This window comes from Macaca fascicularis, chromosome 5 (assembly GCF_037993035.2).
Source record: "Macaca fascicularis isolate 582-1 chromosome 5, T2T-MFA8v1.1".
NCBI classification, from domain to species: Eukaryota; Metazoa; Chordata; class Mammalia; order Primates; family Cercopithecidae; genus Macaca; species Macaca fascicularis.
The window spans coordinates 64,332,184-64,346,781 of NC_088379.1; the positions used below are offsets into that span (position 1 = coordinate 64,332,184).

The following is a 14,598-nucleotide window of genomic DNA, read 5'->3' on the forward strand; positions in this document are numbered from 1 at the left end:
TGGACCTAGCCACCCAGTGGGACTGTCAGCCTACAGACTGGTGCTAGGGAATGTCTGCAAGGGATGTGACCTGTCCTCTAGTCTCCCATCAGTGGGTACCAGCACCAGCTCTGACAGGGGTGGCAGGGGAATTACATAGACTTTGTGAGATTCCTTGATTATTGACCTTAGCAATGCTGACTTTCTCAAATTACTGTGGTAGTAAGGTACTGGCATGTGGACAAACTCAGGACCTCCTGGTTACCCAAAGTGATGCAGGCAATAGTGATAGCGGAGGTCATGCACAAGTTTTTTCCTTCCTGGCTTTGTGTTATTCTGCCTGCAGATGCTGTAACGGACTATCATTTGGCCTCTAGCCAGGAGGAGGCACTTGAAAAAGAGCTCTAACTGTACTGGTAGAAGTGAGTTTTGTGTTTGCCTTGTGTTACCCAGGATAAGTACTCTTGGTTGGGGGCAGGCCGTGGAGCTCCCCACATTCTCTGTCCTTTCTGTTAAGCTACCAGGGCAGGTGCAGGGGCAAGGACAGGTGGAGGCTGGGTCAGTCAAGTCTGTGCTCTGGCTCCCCCTATGTAGGCACGATCAGTGGTCACAATGAGGATCAGAGCAAAGCTCTCTGTCTGCTGGGGTAATGTTCGAGGGAGAAGTGCAGCTGCCTCTGCTGCACAGAAGAATCCACATGCGGAGTATGTGTAGCAGCAAGAAGTAAACCTCACCTGGCTCTTACACACTTGGCAAGGCAGGTCTCACATTTGCAGTGTTCCACTAGCATGAGGTAACTGGATTCCAGGCACACTACTCTCAAAATTCAAAAATGCCCCAGGTCATAAGCCTTCTCCACTGATATGGTTTGGATCTGTGTTTCTGCCCAAATCTTATGTCAAATTGTAATCCCTAATGTTGGAAGTGGGGCCTGGTTGGAGAGGATTGGATCATGGGGGTAGAGTATTCATGAATGGTTTAGCACCATCCTCCCTTAGTACTGTTCTTGTGATAGTGAGTGGGTTATCATGAGGTCTGCTTTTTTTTTTTTTTTTTTTTTTAAGTGTATATCACCTTTGCCCTCACTCTCTCTCTTGCTCCTGCTCCCATCATGCAAAACAACCTGCTGCTCCGTTGCCTTCTGCCATGCTTAGAAGCTTCCTGAGGCCTCTCCAGAAGCAGAAACCACTATGCTTCCTATACAGCCTATGGGACCATAAGCCAATTCAACCTCTTTTTTTAAAAAATAAATTTCTCAGTTTCAAGTATTTCTTTATAGGAATAAGAGAATGGCCTAACACACCCACTGAGATATAAACTGTTGCTTTCAGGCCATGCTCCTCTGAAGCAGGGGTGTCCATCCCCTGTGGCTGTGGCCATAGCACACTTCCTACTCATTCCTCAATTCTGACCAAAGGGAGTTTGTCCCCACTCAAGACTGTATTGTGATTCTCACTTGGGAGTTTCTCTCAACCTGTGACCACAACCTGAGTTAGTTGGCAGACTTCCGCAAGGTCCCTTGTGATGTAGGATTAGGAGTGACTTTTCTCTGCTCCTGCTGGAGTCTGAGAGTGCACACAAACCACGTCCAGATGCTGCTATTTCACATCTATTTCCCACTGCTCACTGAAGCAGCTCCAGTACTGGGTATGGTTAAGGCATTTCCCCGTGTTCTGGATGGCCAGGTTTCCCAGTGGGAGTATATATCCCATAGGCAGTTTCTCCCCACTCATACTCTTGGGACTCATAATTTTTCATGTGGGTCGCAGGATAGGCTGCTGCCCACCACTTTTTTCAAAGGGTTTATGGTTACTTTTTTGTTGTTGTTGTTAAGTTTCTGTGTTGCTTCTTGTAAAAAAAATTCAGAGCGTGAATCTCTACTCATTATATTGTCTTTTCAAGTGGGAGAGGCATGCTAACAGTGTCTCCAGTATGGTGTCCTGGGGAAAAAAGTTATCTGGCATTTAATTGAAGAGAGAATATGAATGTTAAATTTATCAGTATTTGTAGTTATAGTTTAATTTTAGTTGATTTATTATTGTGAAATGACACTTACACATTACTTCTTTTTCACTAACTAAAAATCCTCCCTCCTTCCTTCCTTTCTCAGGCCCCACTCTACTCCCTCTCTTCTTCCCTGTCTCCATTTCTCCCTCTCTCTCTCTTCCTCTGTCTCTTTAGTTCTACCTCTTTCTTCCTTTTTTCTCCCTTTTTCTTGCTTTTGTCTCTCTCTCCCTCCTTGCTTGCCTGCCTGCCTGCCTTCCTTCCTTCCTCCCTTCTTTTCCCCTTTCTTCCTTCTTTCCTTCCTTCCTCCTTTCTTTTCTCCTTCCTTCCTTCCTTCCTTCCTTCCTTCCTTCCTTCCTTCCTTCCTTCCTTCCTTCCTTCCTTCCTTCCTTCCTTCCTTCCTTCTTTTCTCTCTCCTTCCTTTCTTCCTTCCTTCCTCCCTTTCGTTCTTCTTTTCTTCCTCCCTCCTTCCTTTCTTCCATCCTCTTTAATTTTTCCTTCTCCTTAATATATAAACATGATATGTATTCTAGAAGAACTAACTGAATTTTTTCTTAATAGCTTTCAGGAAATTACTGATAGTTTTTTTCCCTTCAGCAAACATACAAGCTAATTTTGTCCATCCAACTTCTTTCTCCAGGAAGACCCACTACCTTGTGTGAGACTATGGGGAAAGCTGAAATTTGGTTAATCCGAACTTATTGGGATTTTGAATTTCCTCGTCCATACTTACCTAATTTTGAGTTTGTTGGAGGATTACACTGCAAACCTGCCAAATCTTTACCTAAGGTAGGTCTACAACAGTGGAGGACTTTATGCTCCTCATAATAAAATACCTAATTTTCTTTTAAAGTTTATAGCCTCAATAACAAATAAATTTTGCTGGAAATTTCGGTTTGCTACTCCACATCTATTTTCCTCATGATAGAGGTCTCCTATAAGTAATATTAGGTGTTTTAGACTTCACATTGATAATTTAAACTGAAGAATAAAATGATTCAAGTTGTGTGTTACAAATATCAGTGTGACTATACCTTGATGCTGGACCTGGGGAGATAGAAAACCAGATCATAGAAATTACTAAGGAGATTGCCATAGTCTTCTTAACAAGACACATAGCATTATGAACAGGAATATTTACCAAATTTCTTTTTTTTTTCACTTTTTTTATTATACTTTAAGTTCTAGGGTACATGTACACAATGTGCAGGTTTGTTACATATGTACACATGTGCCATGTTGGTGTGCTGCACCCATTAACACATCATTTACATTAGGTATATCTCCTAATGCTATCCCTCCCCCTTCCCTCCACCCCATGACAGGCCCCAGTGTGTGATGTTCCCTTCCTGTGTCCAAGTATTCTCATTGTTCAGTTCCCACCTATGAGTGAGAACATGCGGTATTTGGTTTTCTGTTCTTGCGATAGTTTGCTGAAAATGATGGTTTCCAGCTTCATCCATGTCCCTACAAGGACATGAACTCATCCTTTTTATGGCTGCATAGTATTCCATGGTGTATATGTGCCAAATTTCTTAAGAGATAAAGATGTCTTCATGAAAACTCTTGGGTGAATTCCACATAACTTGGTGAGTAAGAAGTCATTATTGAAGAAAGACAATGAAATGAGGCAAGACTCTTAGGTTTTAATCTTGTGAATTTATTAGATAGTTGTGACTTCTACTGTCAGGAAACAATTGGTAAAAAAAAAAAAAAGAAAAGAAAAGAAAAAGAAAAACTCTTTTGTGTCAACAATGGTGAGTTACTTTTTGACTTATTTACTTTAAGGAGCCAAAAGGATTTTCAGTAATTTCTAGAAATCATTTAAGTAGTACAAAGTGTAAATCCAAGCAGAAAGCATTTAGAAATAGATTCAGATTCATCAGCATAAAGTAACTATTATAAAACTAAGAGACTCAAATATTGTATTGGTTCTTTATAAATATAGTGTCAGGTTTTATGGCATGAAAAAGAAATTGTATACTACAATATGAAGCCTTCAGAGAAGAAATGTAGAATATAAGAAATGTTATACAGAAAAAGTGTTGAGAAGCAAAATAGACTACAGGTACACATGGTAGGAACAACGTATTTAACTATCAATAGGGAGTGAGGAAATAGGCTGTTATTTATTTGGTTCATACACAAACAAAAGCAATCTTTTTAGAAAGTTCCTGGTTCCCATAAGAGTACTAAATTTCTGTTTATGGTAAAAGACATATTTAAGTTTAAAATTTTATTTCAGGATTCTGAAAATTTTATTTAAGGATTTTCTTGCCAGTCAAGTTATGACTGCAGGCAAGCTCTAGTGAATGTTTATTATAGGAGATAATGTGCCAATATCTAAATAAAGACACAGAAATATACATGACATATCCATAGGTCGCTGGATAATAACCCATGCCACACTATTATGTTTTTCCTCCCAAACCCACTTTTTACACAAACACACACAAATACATATGCTCTCACAATTTCACAAAGACAAATCAGTTACATTTTACAACAGCAGACATTATACCATTACGTATTCAATCAATTTAAATATTGATATAGGCTTTGCGAAATATCAATACCAATCATGGATTATATTGATGATAATTACACCAATCACTGGATACACAGAATACAAAAGTAACAAGAGACTGTCAAGTGAAAAATCCATATCAGTATGGTAGGTTTGAATGTGTGTGTATGTGTATGTTGTGTGTGTGTGTGTGTATTATTTTAATTAATGAATACCTGTTTGGAAACTAAACCAATATGGTATAGCACCAATTCCTGGGACTTCAGAAATATTCTCCTGACATTAATCAAAAATTGCAGTCTATTTTCACTTAAGATACTACCCTCCCCTAATAATTTGGCTAGTCAGAAACTGATCCATCAGTGATTCCAGTGTGATCATGACAAATATTTGCACATGTAATGCAGAATACATCTCTAGAAAGTAGCATTCACATAGATATGATGTGAAAGGCCTTAATCTCAGATTTTGCAGCATCAAATTTGCAAAACTATAAGTAATGACCTGGGGAATTTTATTGGCAGAGAAATTTATATTTTACTTTTGCTTTAAGGCTCAAATTAAGGGCACGTAGCTAACATCACACTCATGGCAGCTTATACATCAGGAAGAAGAGATACACTGTCTCATAAGCATCATTGTGATTATAGTTGGAGAAGCACTTTGTTGTCTCGTTCTAAAATATGTTACTATTAGATGACATTTTACACAAATTTTTTCTTAGACCTATTAAACAAGGAAGGCATAAACTTGACAAAATGATCATGAATGCTTAACAGAAACCAGTAAATGTATTAATAATTTATTAGATATAACTGGCATGCTAATAATTTTAAAAGCCTAACTCAGTACCCTTTACTGTGCTTCCTTCCAAAAACTGTTTTTATGAGTTTGCAAACAACCTTGTTGGTTGGTTAAATTAAGCCTTGGGGGTAGCAATTTCAGTTACCATGAGAAAGGTTGTCTCTTATTTAGTGTTCATTTCTGTCATGGTTTTGGTTCCATGCTTGGACTTGTAATCACTGATTTTATATTTAAGTTATACATTTCAGAGACATGTTTCCTCTTAAGGAGACTAGATCTGACTGGGTACAGTGGCTCATGCTTGTAATTCCAGCACTTTGGGAGGCCGAGACAGGTGGATCACTGGAGGTCAGGAGCTCGAGACCAGCCTGGCCAACGTGGTGAAACCCCATCTCTACTAAAAATACAAAACTTAGCCAGGCACGGTGGCATGTGACTATAATTCCAGTTACTCAGGAGGCTGAGGTGTGAGAATCACTTGAACTGGGGAGGTGAGTTTGCAGTGAGCGGAGATCATGCCACTGCGCTCCAGCCTGGGCGACAGACAGAGACTCTGTCAAAAAAAAAAAAAAAAAAAAAGAAACTAGATCTTTCTACATGTCAGAAGACAGACCAGGTTAATAATTTCTCTAACATATATCTTAATTTAACCTACTTAAATGTGTAAGTAAACTTATTTTTTCTTATGACTACACCTTTGTAATAGAAAATATATTATGTATGCAGGAAATGGAAGAATTTATCCAGAGCTCAGGTAAAGATGGTGTTGTGGTGTTTTCTCTGGGATCAATGGTCAAAAACCTTACAGAAGAAAAGGCCAATCTTATTGCCTCAGCCCTTGCCCAGATTCCACAGAAGGTCAGTACAGCCTGGGATCCTGGTACCCAGCTTTTTACTAAGGGGAGACACAGTGCGTCTAGTAACGTTCTTTCCATATGAAAATTGAAACTCATTATACACTGAGTACCATTAGTAACAGTTGTAAGTAAAATTGTGTAATATATTAAAATTATGTACATTAGCACATTGAATCATTTCCCTACTGAGCCTTGGCATTATTTTGGGAACGCATACTTTTTTGAAGTCATTTATTTTTAATGGAATAGAAATGAAAACTTTAAGCCCCCACTGAACTTTTACTATTTGAAATTTTTTGTTCTCCACTGACTACTTTCAAAACTTCTGAAGTTTGTTAGCTCCATGGCCCAGGAAAAGAGAGTGTGTATACACAAAGCAGGGAGAAATTATGCTAAAAATGTAATTCAAATGTCTAGGTTTTATTACAACTCTTATCAAAATGTAGTTGGTTTAGAAGTAGAAGTCTGGATTCAATTAGTCTTTCTAAGTTGAATAATCTCTAGCTAAAACCAATTAAAATTCAAATATTATAGTCCAACAACATGCATCTTCTGATTTATGTTATTCAATTAACCTTCATTTTTATCTCTACAATTTTGCATTACTATTCTTTTTATATTTCTATTCATGAAACATCCTAGGACTCTTTATATTTATGTATTGGTTAAAGCACCTAACACGCTTCATGATTTTTCTCCTCCATGTTGTGATTGATTAAACTGGTCTTGTTTATGTTCTATTTCTTCACTTAAAATATAACTTCCAAAAGCTTTTAAGTGATAAATATCAAAACAATAATACTATACTTAATAGATTATTAGTACAAGACTTTACAAAAAGGTAGATATAACAGTCCTACTATATATCTCAACATTTGTAAACTTCTGCTTACATAATTGCCATCTTCCATGTAGCTGGCTAAATGATTTCTAAATAATTCTACCAACTTAAAATGTCCTCATTGTGTTTTTCTTGCAAAATTAAAGTACAATTTTCCACAGGTTTTATGGAGATACGTAGGAAAGAAACCAGCCACATTAGGAAACAATACTCAGCTCTATGATTGGATACCCCAGAATGATCTTCTTGGTAAGACAGTTGGAAAAGAAAAGCTGTACAGTGGGACAATAGACAAGTTAAGTAACTCTTTAATAGAAAATACATTCCATAAATTTTTAATAATTTAAAATTTTGACACCCAATTTTAAAGCAGATGTAATTACCTAATTGGTGGTTAATTTTATAGATTCATATTTTCTGTTTCACAAAAGAGCATTTTCAGTTAAGATTAATTACACTTCACGTTTCATTTTCAGTTCAGATACCATCTCCTCAGTAATATATTCCCAGAAAATGCAAATGCTGTTAGTTACTGCTTTTCCTGGGATCACAGTTTTCTGAGAGGGCAACGCCCTCTGTGATCTGCTTTTGTAGAAAATGTATCCTTCTTTAGAGAGTTATGTTATAGCTTTTGGACCCCTTCTGTCTCTCAGATTCTGCTAATGTGTTATTATTACACACCCACTTCTCACTCCATCCTCAAATCAGGTCATCCCAAAACCAAAGCTTTTATCACTCATGGCGGAACTAACGGGATCTATGAAGCTATTTACCACGGAGTCCCTATGGTGGGAGTTCCCATGTTTGCTGATCAGCCTGATAACATTGCTCACATGAAGGCCAAAGGAGCAGCTGTGGAAGTGAACCTGAACACAATGACAAGTGTGGATTTGCTTAGCGCTTTGAGAACAGTCATTAATGAACCTTCGTAAGTACTAAGCCTCCTAAAGACTTGTCTAACATTAATTACGTTTTTTATAATACCAGAAAATGTACATTCTTTAATACTTTTGTAATTATTTTCCAGTAACAACCATAACCTGTCCAATATAAAAACTATTTTATTTGCCAAACTGCTGAAGTGATTTCCTGAAATCGGAAAAAAAAGAAAATCCTAAGACTTCAAATATTCTTCCAATATTTTTCAAAATAAAGAATGCTATGATTATATATATTCTCATTTTTTTTCTGGGTAATCTGCTTAATTTTATAAACTAATTAGTAAGTATGTACATATTATAAACTAATCAGTAAATACAAAATTGAAATGATAATATGCCCACTAATAATCATTCAGAAATAACTATTAACACTGAGTATTTACCATTCTATACCTTTCATTAGTGTATGTATACACACAGAGAGAAAATATATAGGGTAGTTAATAATTGTTTAAATATTGATTGGTACTATCTGTGATATTTTAAATAAAATTTAAGTATAATTTTATCTGATTTAGCTTTTAGATTGAAATGAATCTATAAAATATATTGAGCTATATATAGACACATAGCTTAGTATATAATATGTATGTCTCTATATATAGCTTAGTAGATTGTGTGTGTGTGTGTATGTCTATATATATATATATACTTGTGTCTTATCTTTTTTCTCTGAAAGATTTCACCAAATCTGGGAAATAATATGATCTATGTATATGTAATTTTGAGTCTTTATTTTTGATGATATGTTTTAATTTTAGCCACATATAGTTCAACTCCTGCTTTGAAATTTATCTCTATTTCATTCCAAATTTGTATTACTTATATTGTAATTTTACTTTACCAATATTTGTCATTTTTTCTCACATTTATTTAGTCTTTTTCCTATATTTTAAGTGACTCAGTGTTCACCACTGAATTACAGATTATTTATTCTAAAATATTTACAATTTATTTCTTGACTGATTATCTCACATGGAATTTTATTCCAGTAAAGACTTTGATATTGAATTCTCCGAGATAATGTTTAGCAATATTCTCTCACTGCTTTGTTATGAGAATGACTTCTCTCTGAATATAATTTATTTAGCTCTTGCTTTCTTTCCTTCAGACCTGTGGAAATATCACTCATGGCCTTCCATTTCAAATTGTGCTATAGGATTTCTGAGTCATGCCTGACCATTTTATCATTTTGCTTTCTTTTCAATTTGGAAAAAGAAATTGTTACTTTTTAAAAATCAGAAACTCAATTATGGTATATTCTTACAAATTATTTTATATATTTTTCTTCAGTTATACTGTGTCCTTACAGCACTGTTAATCTAGCATTAAAAAAATCCAGTTTTTCTTTTCAGAAATTAATTCTTTTGTGTATTATTTCTTAGAATACCTTTTATGTCCATTTTTTTATCTTTAATTCTGGAGCACCAGTTTAGTCTTCTCTATGATAAAATATTTTGGTATGTTTTCCTCTATTATTTCCTAATTGTTCTAATCAATTTTTACTATTCTTAATTCATTGAGATTGTCTCAAATAGTTCACAAATTAGTAAATTCATTATTTTTACCATGAGCATTGCTTGCTATTTCTAATTTCTTTATTAATTCTTTAAACTGCCATTTTTAACAACTTATTTCATCAGCTCACCTATCTCCTTACCACTTCCTCTTGCTTTATAAATCAATTTTGATAGTGTATTCATTACCCTCCCGCTGTTATTATATTTTGAATCTCCTCTTCTTTGGACTATATGCCATACCTAAATGCATTTTTTTTTTTTTTTTTTTTTTTTTTTTGAGACGGAGTCTCACTGTGTAGCCCAGGCTGGAGTGCAGTAGCCGGATCTCAGCTCACTGCAAGCTCCGCCTCCCGGGTTCACGCCATTCTCCGGCCTCAGCCTCCCAAGTAGCTGGGACTACAGGTGCCCGCCACCTCGCCCGGCTAGTTTTTTGTATTTCTTAGTAGAGACGGGGTTTCACCGTGTTAGCCAGGATGGTCTCGATCTCCTGACCTCGTGATCCACCTGTCTCGGCCTCCCAAAGTGCTGGGATTACAGGCTTGCGCCACCGCGCCCGGCCCCCTAAATGCATTTTTAGTTTCTCATTTATTTTTCAATATATGTAAGTGGTTATCAGGCTGTTATTTTTTCTTGGTCTTGGTGTTTGCTCTGAATTTGGGTAGGTGCCTTAAACTTGCTTCTATGTTGTATTGGACTTAATTGTTTTCATGTAGAGTCAAAGCTTGAAGAATAGATGTAACCTTTCATTCAGTTTTCCTGAAGGCTGAGATTCAGGAAGTAGAGGAGAAGGTAAACTCAGATGGAATTTAGTGCTTTTCCTTAATGGAACTAACCTGCTAAAAACATCTATTCAGTGTCCTTTGCCGGGCATTTTAGACACGGGGGCAAGTGTACTCATTTCGGAAAAGAAAGACACTCAATACTTGGTTTAGATTCATACCAAGACTCAGCCCTGGTTGTCCACTTTTGCTTCCCATCCACATTCAAATTAATTGACTTTTATTAATACATACATGTTGTATAAGTCATAATTTTAGAAATCATAATGCAGGAGCTAAGTGGTGGGTTAGGAGCTTCTGCAAGACTCAGTATGAACTTTTTTTGACTTCAGTGTCTAGTCAATTAGACTATTACAAAATTGTTAGTGGCTGACAATTTGGTTCATTTTATTAATTATCAGCATAGGTGCGGTCTGTGATTCTCTTTAACTCTAATGCTTAAAATGATCATTAAATATTATTGTTGACTTGAAAACTGTAAACCAAAAATAAAATTCTAAGCCTCCCACCCAACCATCTGAATGGACTTCCTCCTCAGCCAGGCCTCCTTTAAATTTAATCTTAGAGTCTGTTTTAGGCCATGATGGGAAGTGAGGGTCAAACATGCCTCAGTATACCTCTCTGGCATTAGCATCAACACAGACTTTAAGTCTGATAAGAAACATTTCACAACCTATTCTCTCTGAAGCCTACTACCTGAAGGCTCCCTCTGCAAATAAGGACTTGGGTCTTTGCAATCCTTTATCTTAACCAAGGCATTCCTTCCCTTTGATCACAGGTCTTTAGACAAACTCAACCAATTGTCAACCAGAAAATGTTTAAATATACCTGTAGCCTGGATGTACCTCCACTTCAAGTTGTCCCACTTTTCTAAACCAAACCGATGTATTTCTTAAATGTATTTGATTAATGTTTATGCCTTCCTAAAATGTAAAAACCAAGTTGCATCCCCAAAACCTTGGGCACATATGCTAAGGACCTCCTGAGGGCTGTGTCATGGGCCATGAACACTCATATTATGCTATAAGTAAATATCTTCAAATATTTTAGATTTTGACTCATTTCATTGACAAAAATATTGATGCAATAAACAAGAACTATAAATACTGTGAGAAGTTTCTAAAAAAATGCCTAAAAATTATTTAATTTAAAATACCGTCACTTTAACCCTAAACCAAATACTACCTCTGGGAACACAGGGTACAGTTTAGAGTATACATATGGATGTGTTTATACTCCATTCTGTTATTCATTAAAGCAATTAATAAACATTAACAATTACACTTGAATAGATAGACCATCATAAGCTAATTATTCAGAATATTTTAACATATCAGTCATAAAATATTAGTGTATAATAAAACATGAAATAATGAATTTTTGAGTATGGTCTTTGTCCCACATCATTTATAGGAAAACATGTTTTCTTCTTGTTATTATTTTTTGATTCACATGTAGAAATTTATTTATTGTCTAAAGTATATTAGGATGATCCATGTGAAATTACTGTCTTGACCCTACCTAAGGTTCAATGCAGTTGCAAGTATGAATATTCTTTTTCACTAGACACACACACACACACACACACTCAACACATGTAAACTACTTCTGCTGCTTAATCTAGTGTACCATATTCTCTTGTAAATGATCACCATATTCCCCATTCCCCAGTCCTAACAATGTCCTGCCAACACCAGGACATCTCTACACAGACCTTTTACCTTCTCTCATCTTCATGACTCCAGGCTGGAACTTTTATTCCAGACACAAACCAAAATGAAACCTACTAACTTTGGTTTAACAACTGGGGAAACTGCAAGTGAAGACATAATTTGCCTTTTAAATATGTAGATATCCATCCAATATTGTTTGAGAAGCTATTAGAACTGTTATCTCTGTGACTATTGCTATTGTGATGGTAAGTTGATTAAGAGCTCTAATTCTAGGGAGATGTTTCAATTGAAACATCAAAGTTCAGGTACTTGGATATGCCACTTCTTAAATCACCAGAGTAGTTTTGTTCAGTCTTCATGTTACAGATACAGACACTGTCCTTTTCATCACAAACATACAAATGTGTGCCACAGAGTAATTATCACAGTGCCAACATCTTAGAACTGTCAAATGACTCACTAATGCTGACTGCCAATGTCCTTTGTCTGTCATATGAACTAGTCAGACATTAGAAGATATGCTTATGTATGTGTTCAATGATTTTTATCCCACCATATTAGGTTATGAACCATCTTGGTCTTGGAATCATCCTGCACAGTATAATTCACACAGTATCAAAATTACTTTTGGAAAAATTATGCTAGATATATATGTTTACAACTGGCTTACTCTACTTTTTTATGTCTACATTTGATCATACTTGTGTTAAGAATATATTTCATCCACATCTTCCCTTTCGTAACGCTTAAAATCCTATGCACTAGCAAAGTTCATGCAAAAATTATATTCTTGCTCAACATAATTACGGCCTTTAACTTGTATAGCAAATATGTATCACACGTTTATCTTCAATGAAAATGAAAACAAAAATTATCTAATTTCTGCCTATTTATTTGTCTTCTAGTTATAAAGAGAATGCTATGAGGTTATCAAGAATTCACCATGATCAACTTGTAAAGCCCCTGGATCGAGCAGTCTTCTGGATCGAGTTTGTCATGCGCCACAAAGGAGCCAAGCACCTGCGCCCAGCTGCCCACAACCTCACCTGGTTCCAGTACCACTCTTTGGATGTAATCGGGTTCTTGCTGGTCTGTGTGACAATGGCTATATTTTTGGTCATACAATGTTGTTTGTTTTCCTGTCAAAAATTTGGTAAGATAGGAAAGAAGAAAAAAAGAGAATAGGTCAAGAGAAAGAGGAAATTCTATATATATATAAAATTTTTATATATATATAAGTTTGGCAAAATCCTGAATGTTATAGTCTTATTAATTCCAGCCAAAAGGAGTTTAACAAAAGCACATCTCCCATCCTGTTTCCAAATTTTCTATTTCTCTACCTGCAATAAGCCTACTGATAAACCCTAGATTTTGGCATGATTATCATTAACTTGTGAGTTGTAGTCTTCTATTTCTCCTTTGTCTTTCCCTGCTGACTATACCCTCTTCCTTTCACTCTTCTAACACAAGGATACTACCTAATTTTAAATATGTTCTATTCATAGTATCAAATTATTTTATAGTTCACCTTAATTAATGATTAACATTATGCTGAATCCTGGTAATGCATACAGTGTAGATAGAATTTGATAGGTGTAAGGAAGAGTCAAATTCACAAGTTTTCATATACCAAATAATTCAGGGAGCCACCATAGGACAGTAGTGTGTTATGAGAAAGGTAATGATTTCCTTATTTTAATAAAAATAAACTCTTCTGTGTGCTCAATTTTGCAGGAGATAGAGAATGAATTTTAAGTGTGATGTGCATCTCTATTTAATGTCTACAAAATTTTTATTGAGCATATCCAGAAAATCACAGTGTAACTTGCCTGCCTTTCTTCAACATATATTCTTATATAAGCTGTAGTGGAAGATTTGGGTACTGTCTTTAATAAATAAATCAATTGACTCTTTGATTTCAAGGCGAAAGTTCTATGTTATATATTGAAGGTGAACAGATCATATATAGAGGATATAATAAAGAAAAATCTAGAAAATAATAAGTAATTTTATAAAATTTTTAGTTGTGCTCAAATAATTACATTAAATATCAATTAATTATGTTTAAAAAACACTAATGCTCATAATATATAATCACCATTTATAATCAAAAGTTTAATTTTATGCTGAAAAATAAAAAATGCTTACTTGGAATTTGAGGTCATTGCATTATTTTTGTCTTTATCTTCCACAAATTTAAATTTATCAATTAATTGTTATGCTGTGTATATAAAAGACTAAGAGCTTGACCAAGGATATGGTATAATAAATTTTTACCAATGGAAAGCACTAGTTGGAGGCAAATGCTTTTACTTGATTCAGCTTTGCATTAATTTAATAAATATATTAAAGATTTTGCTTTATTTATCCTTTATAAATTTAATAACATTTCTAACTAAAGTGTTAATTTCAATATTTGAAATTGAGAAGATAAATTACATTCACTGGCTTAGTAAAATTTTTGAAATTCTTTCTTTCATTCTTTCTTTTTTCAATTTTACATTATTTTAAGTTCCAGGATGCATGTGCAGGTTTGTTACATAGCAAACGTGTGCCATGGTGGTTTGCTGCACCTATCAGCCCATCACCTAGGTATTAAACCTAGCATGCATTACCTACAGGCATATAGCTAGACATACACTCACTTTTAATAGTTTGTAAAATCTGGAAATA

General features: G+C 35.3%; 1 protein-coding gene across 2 annotated transcripts in view; it reads left to right on the forward strand.

Moving 5' to 3' along the window:
• The window catches only part of LOC102118731 (UDP-glucuronosyltransferase 2A2), a 56,775-nt gene extending 42,691 nt beyond the window's left edge, over positions 1-14,084 (forward strand). For both annotated transcript variants that reach the window (XM_045392534.2, XM_045392536.2), the window contains 5 exons: positions 2,624-2,772; positions 6,041-6,172; positions 7,174-7,261; positions 7,721-7,940; positions 12,831-14,084. In XM_045392534.2, coding sequence (XP_045248469.1) covers positions 2,624-2,772; positions 6,041-6,172; positions 7,174-7,261; positions 7,721-7,940; positions 12,831-13,110 — 869 coding nt within the window. In that variant the 3' untranslated portion in view covers positions 13,111-14,084. The remainder of the gene's footprint in view (positions 1-2,623; positions 2,773-6,040; positions 6,173-7,173; positions 7,262-7,720; positions 7,941-12,830) is intronic.
• Positions 14,085-14,598: the final 514 nt, after the last annotated feature.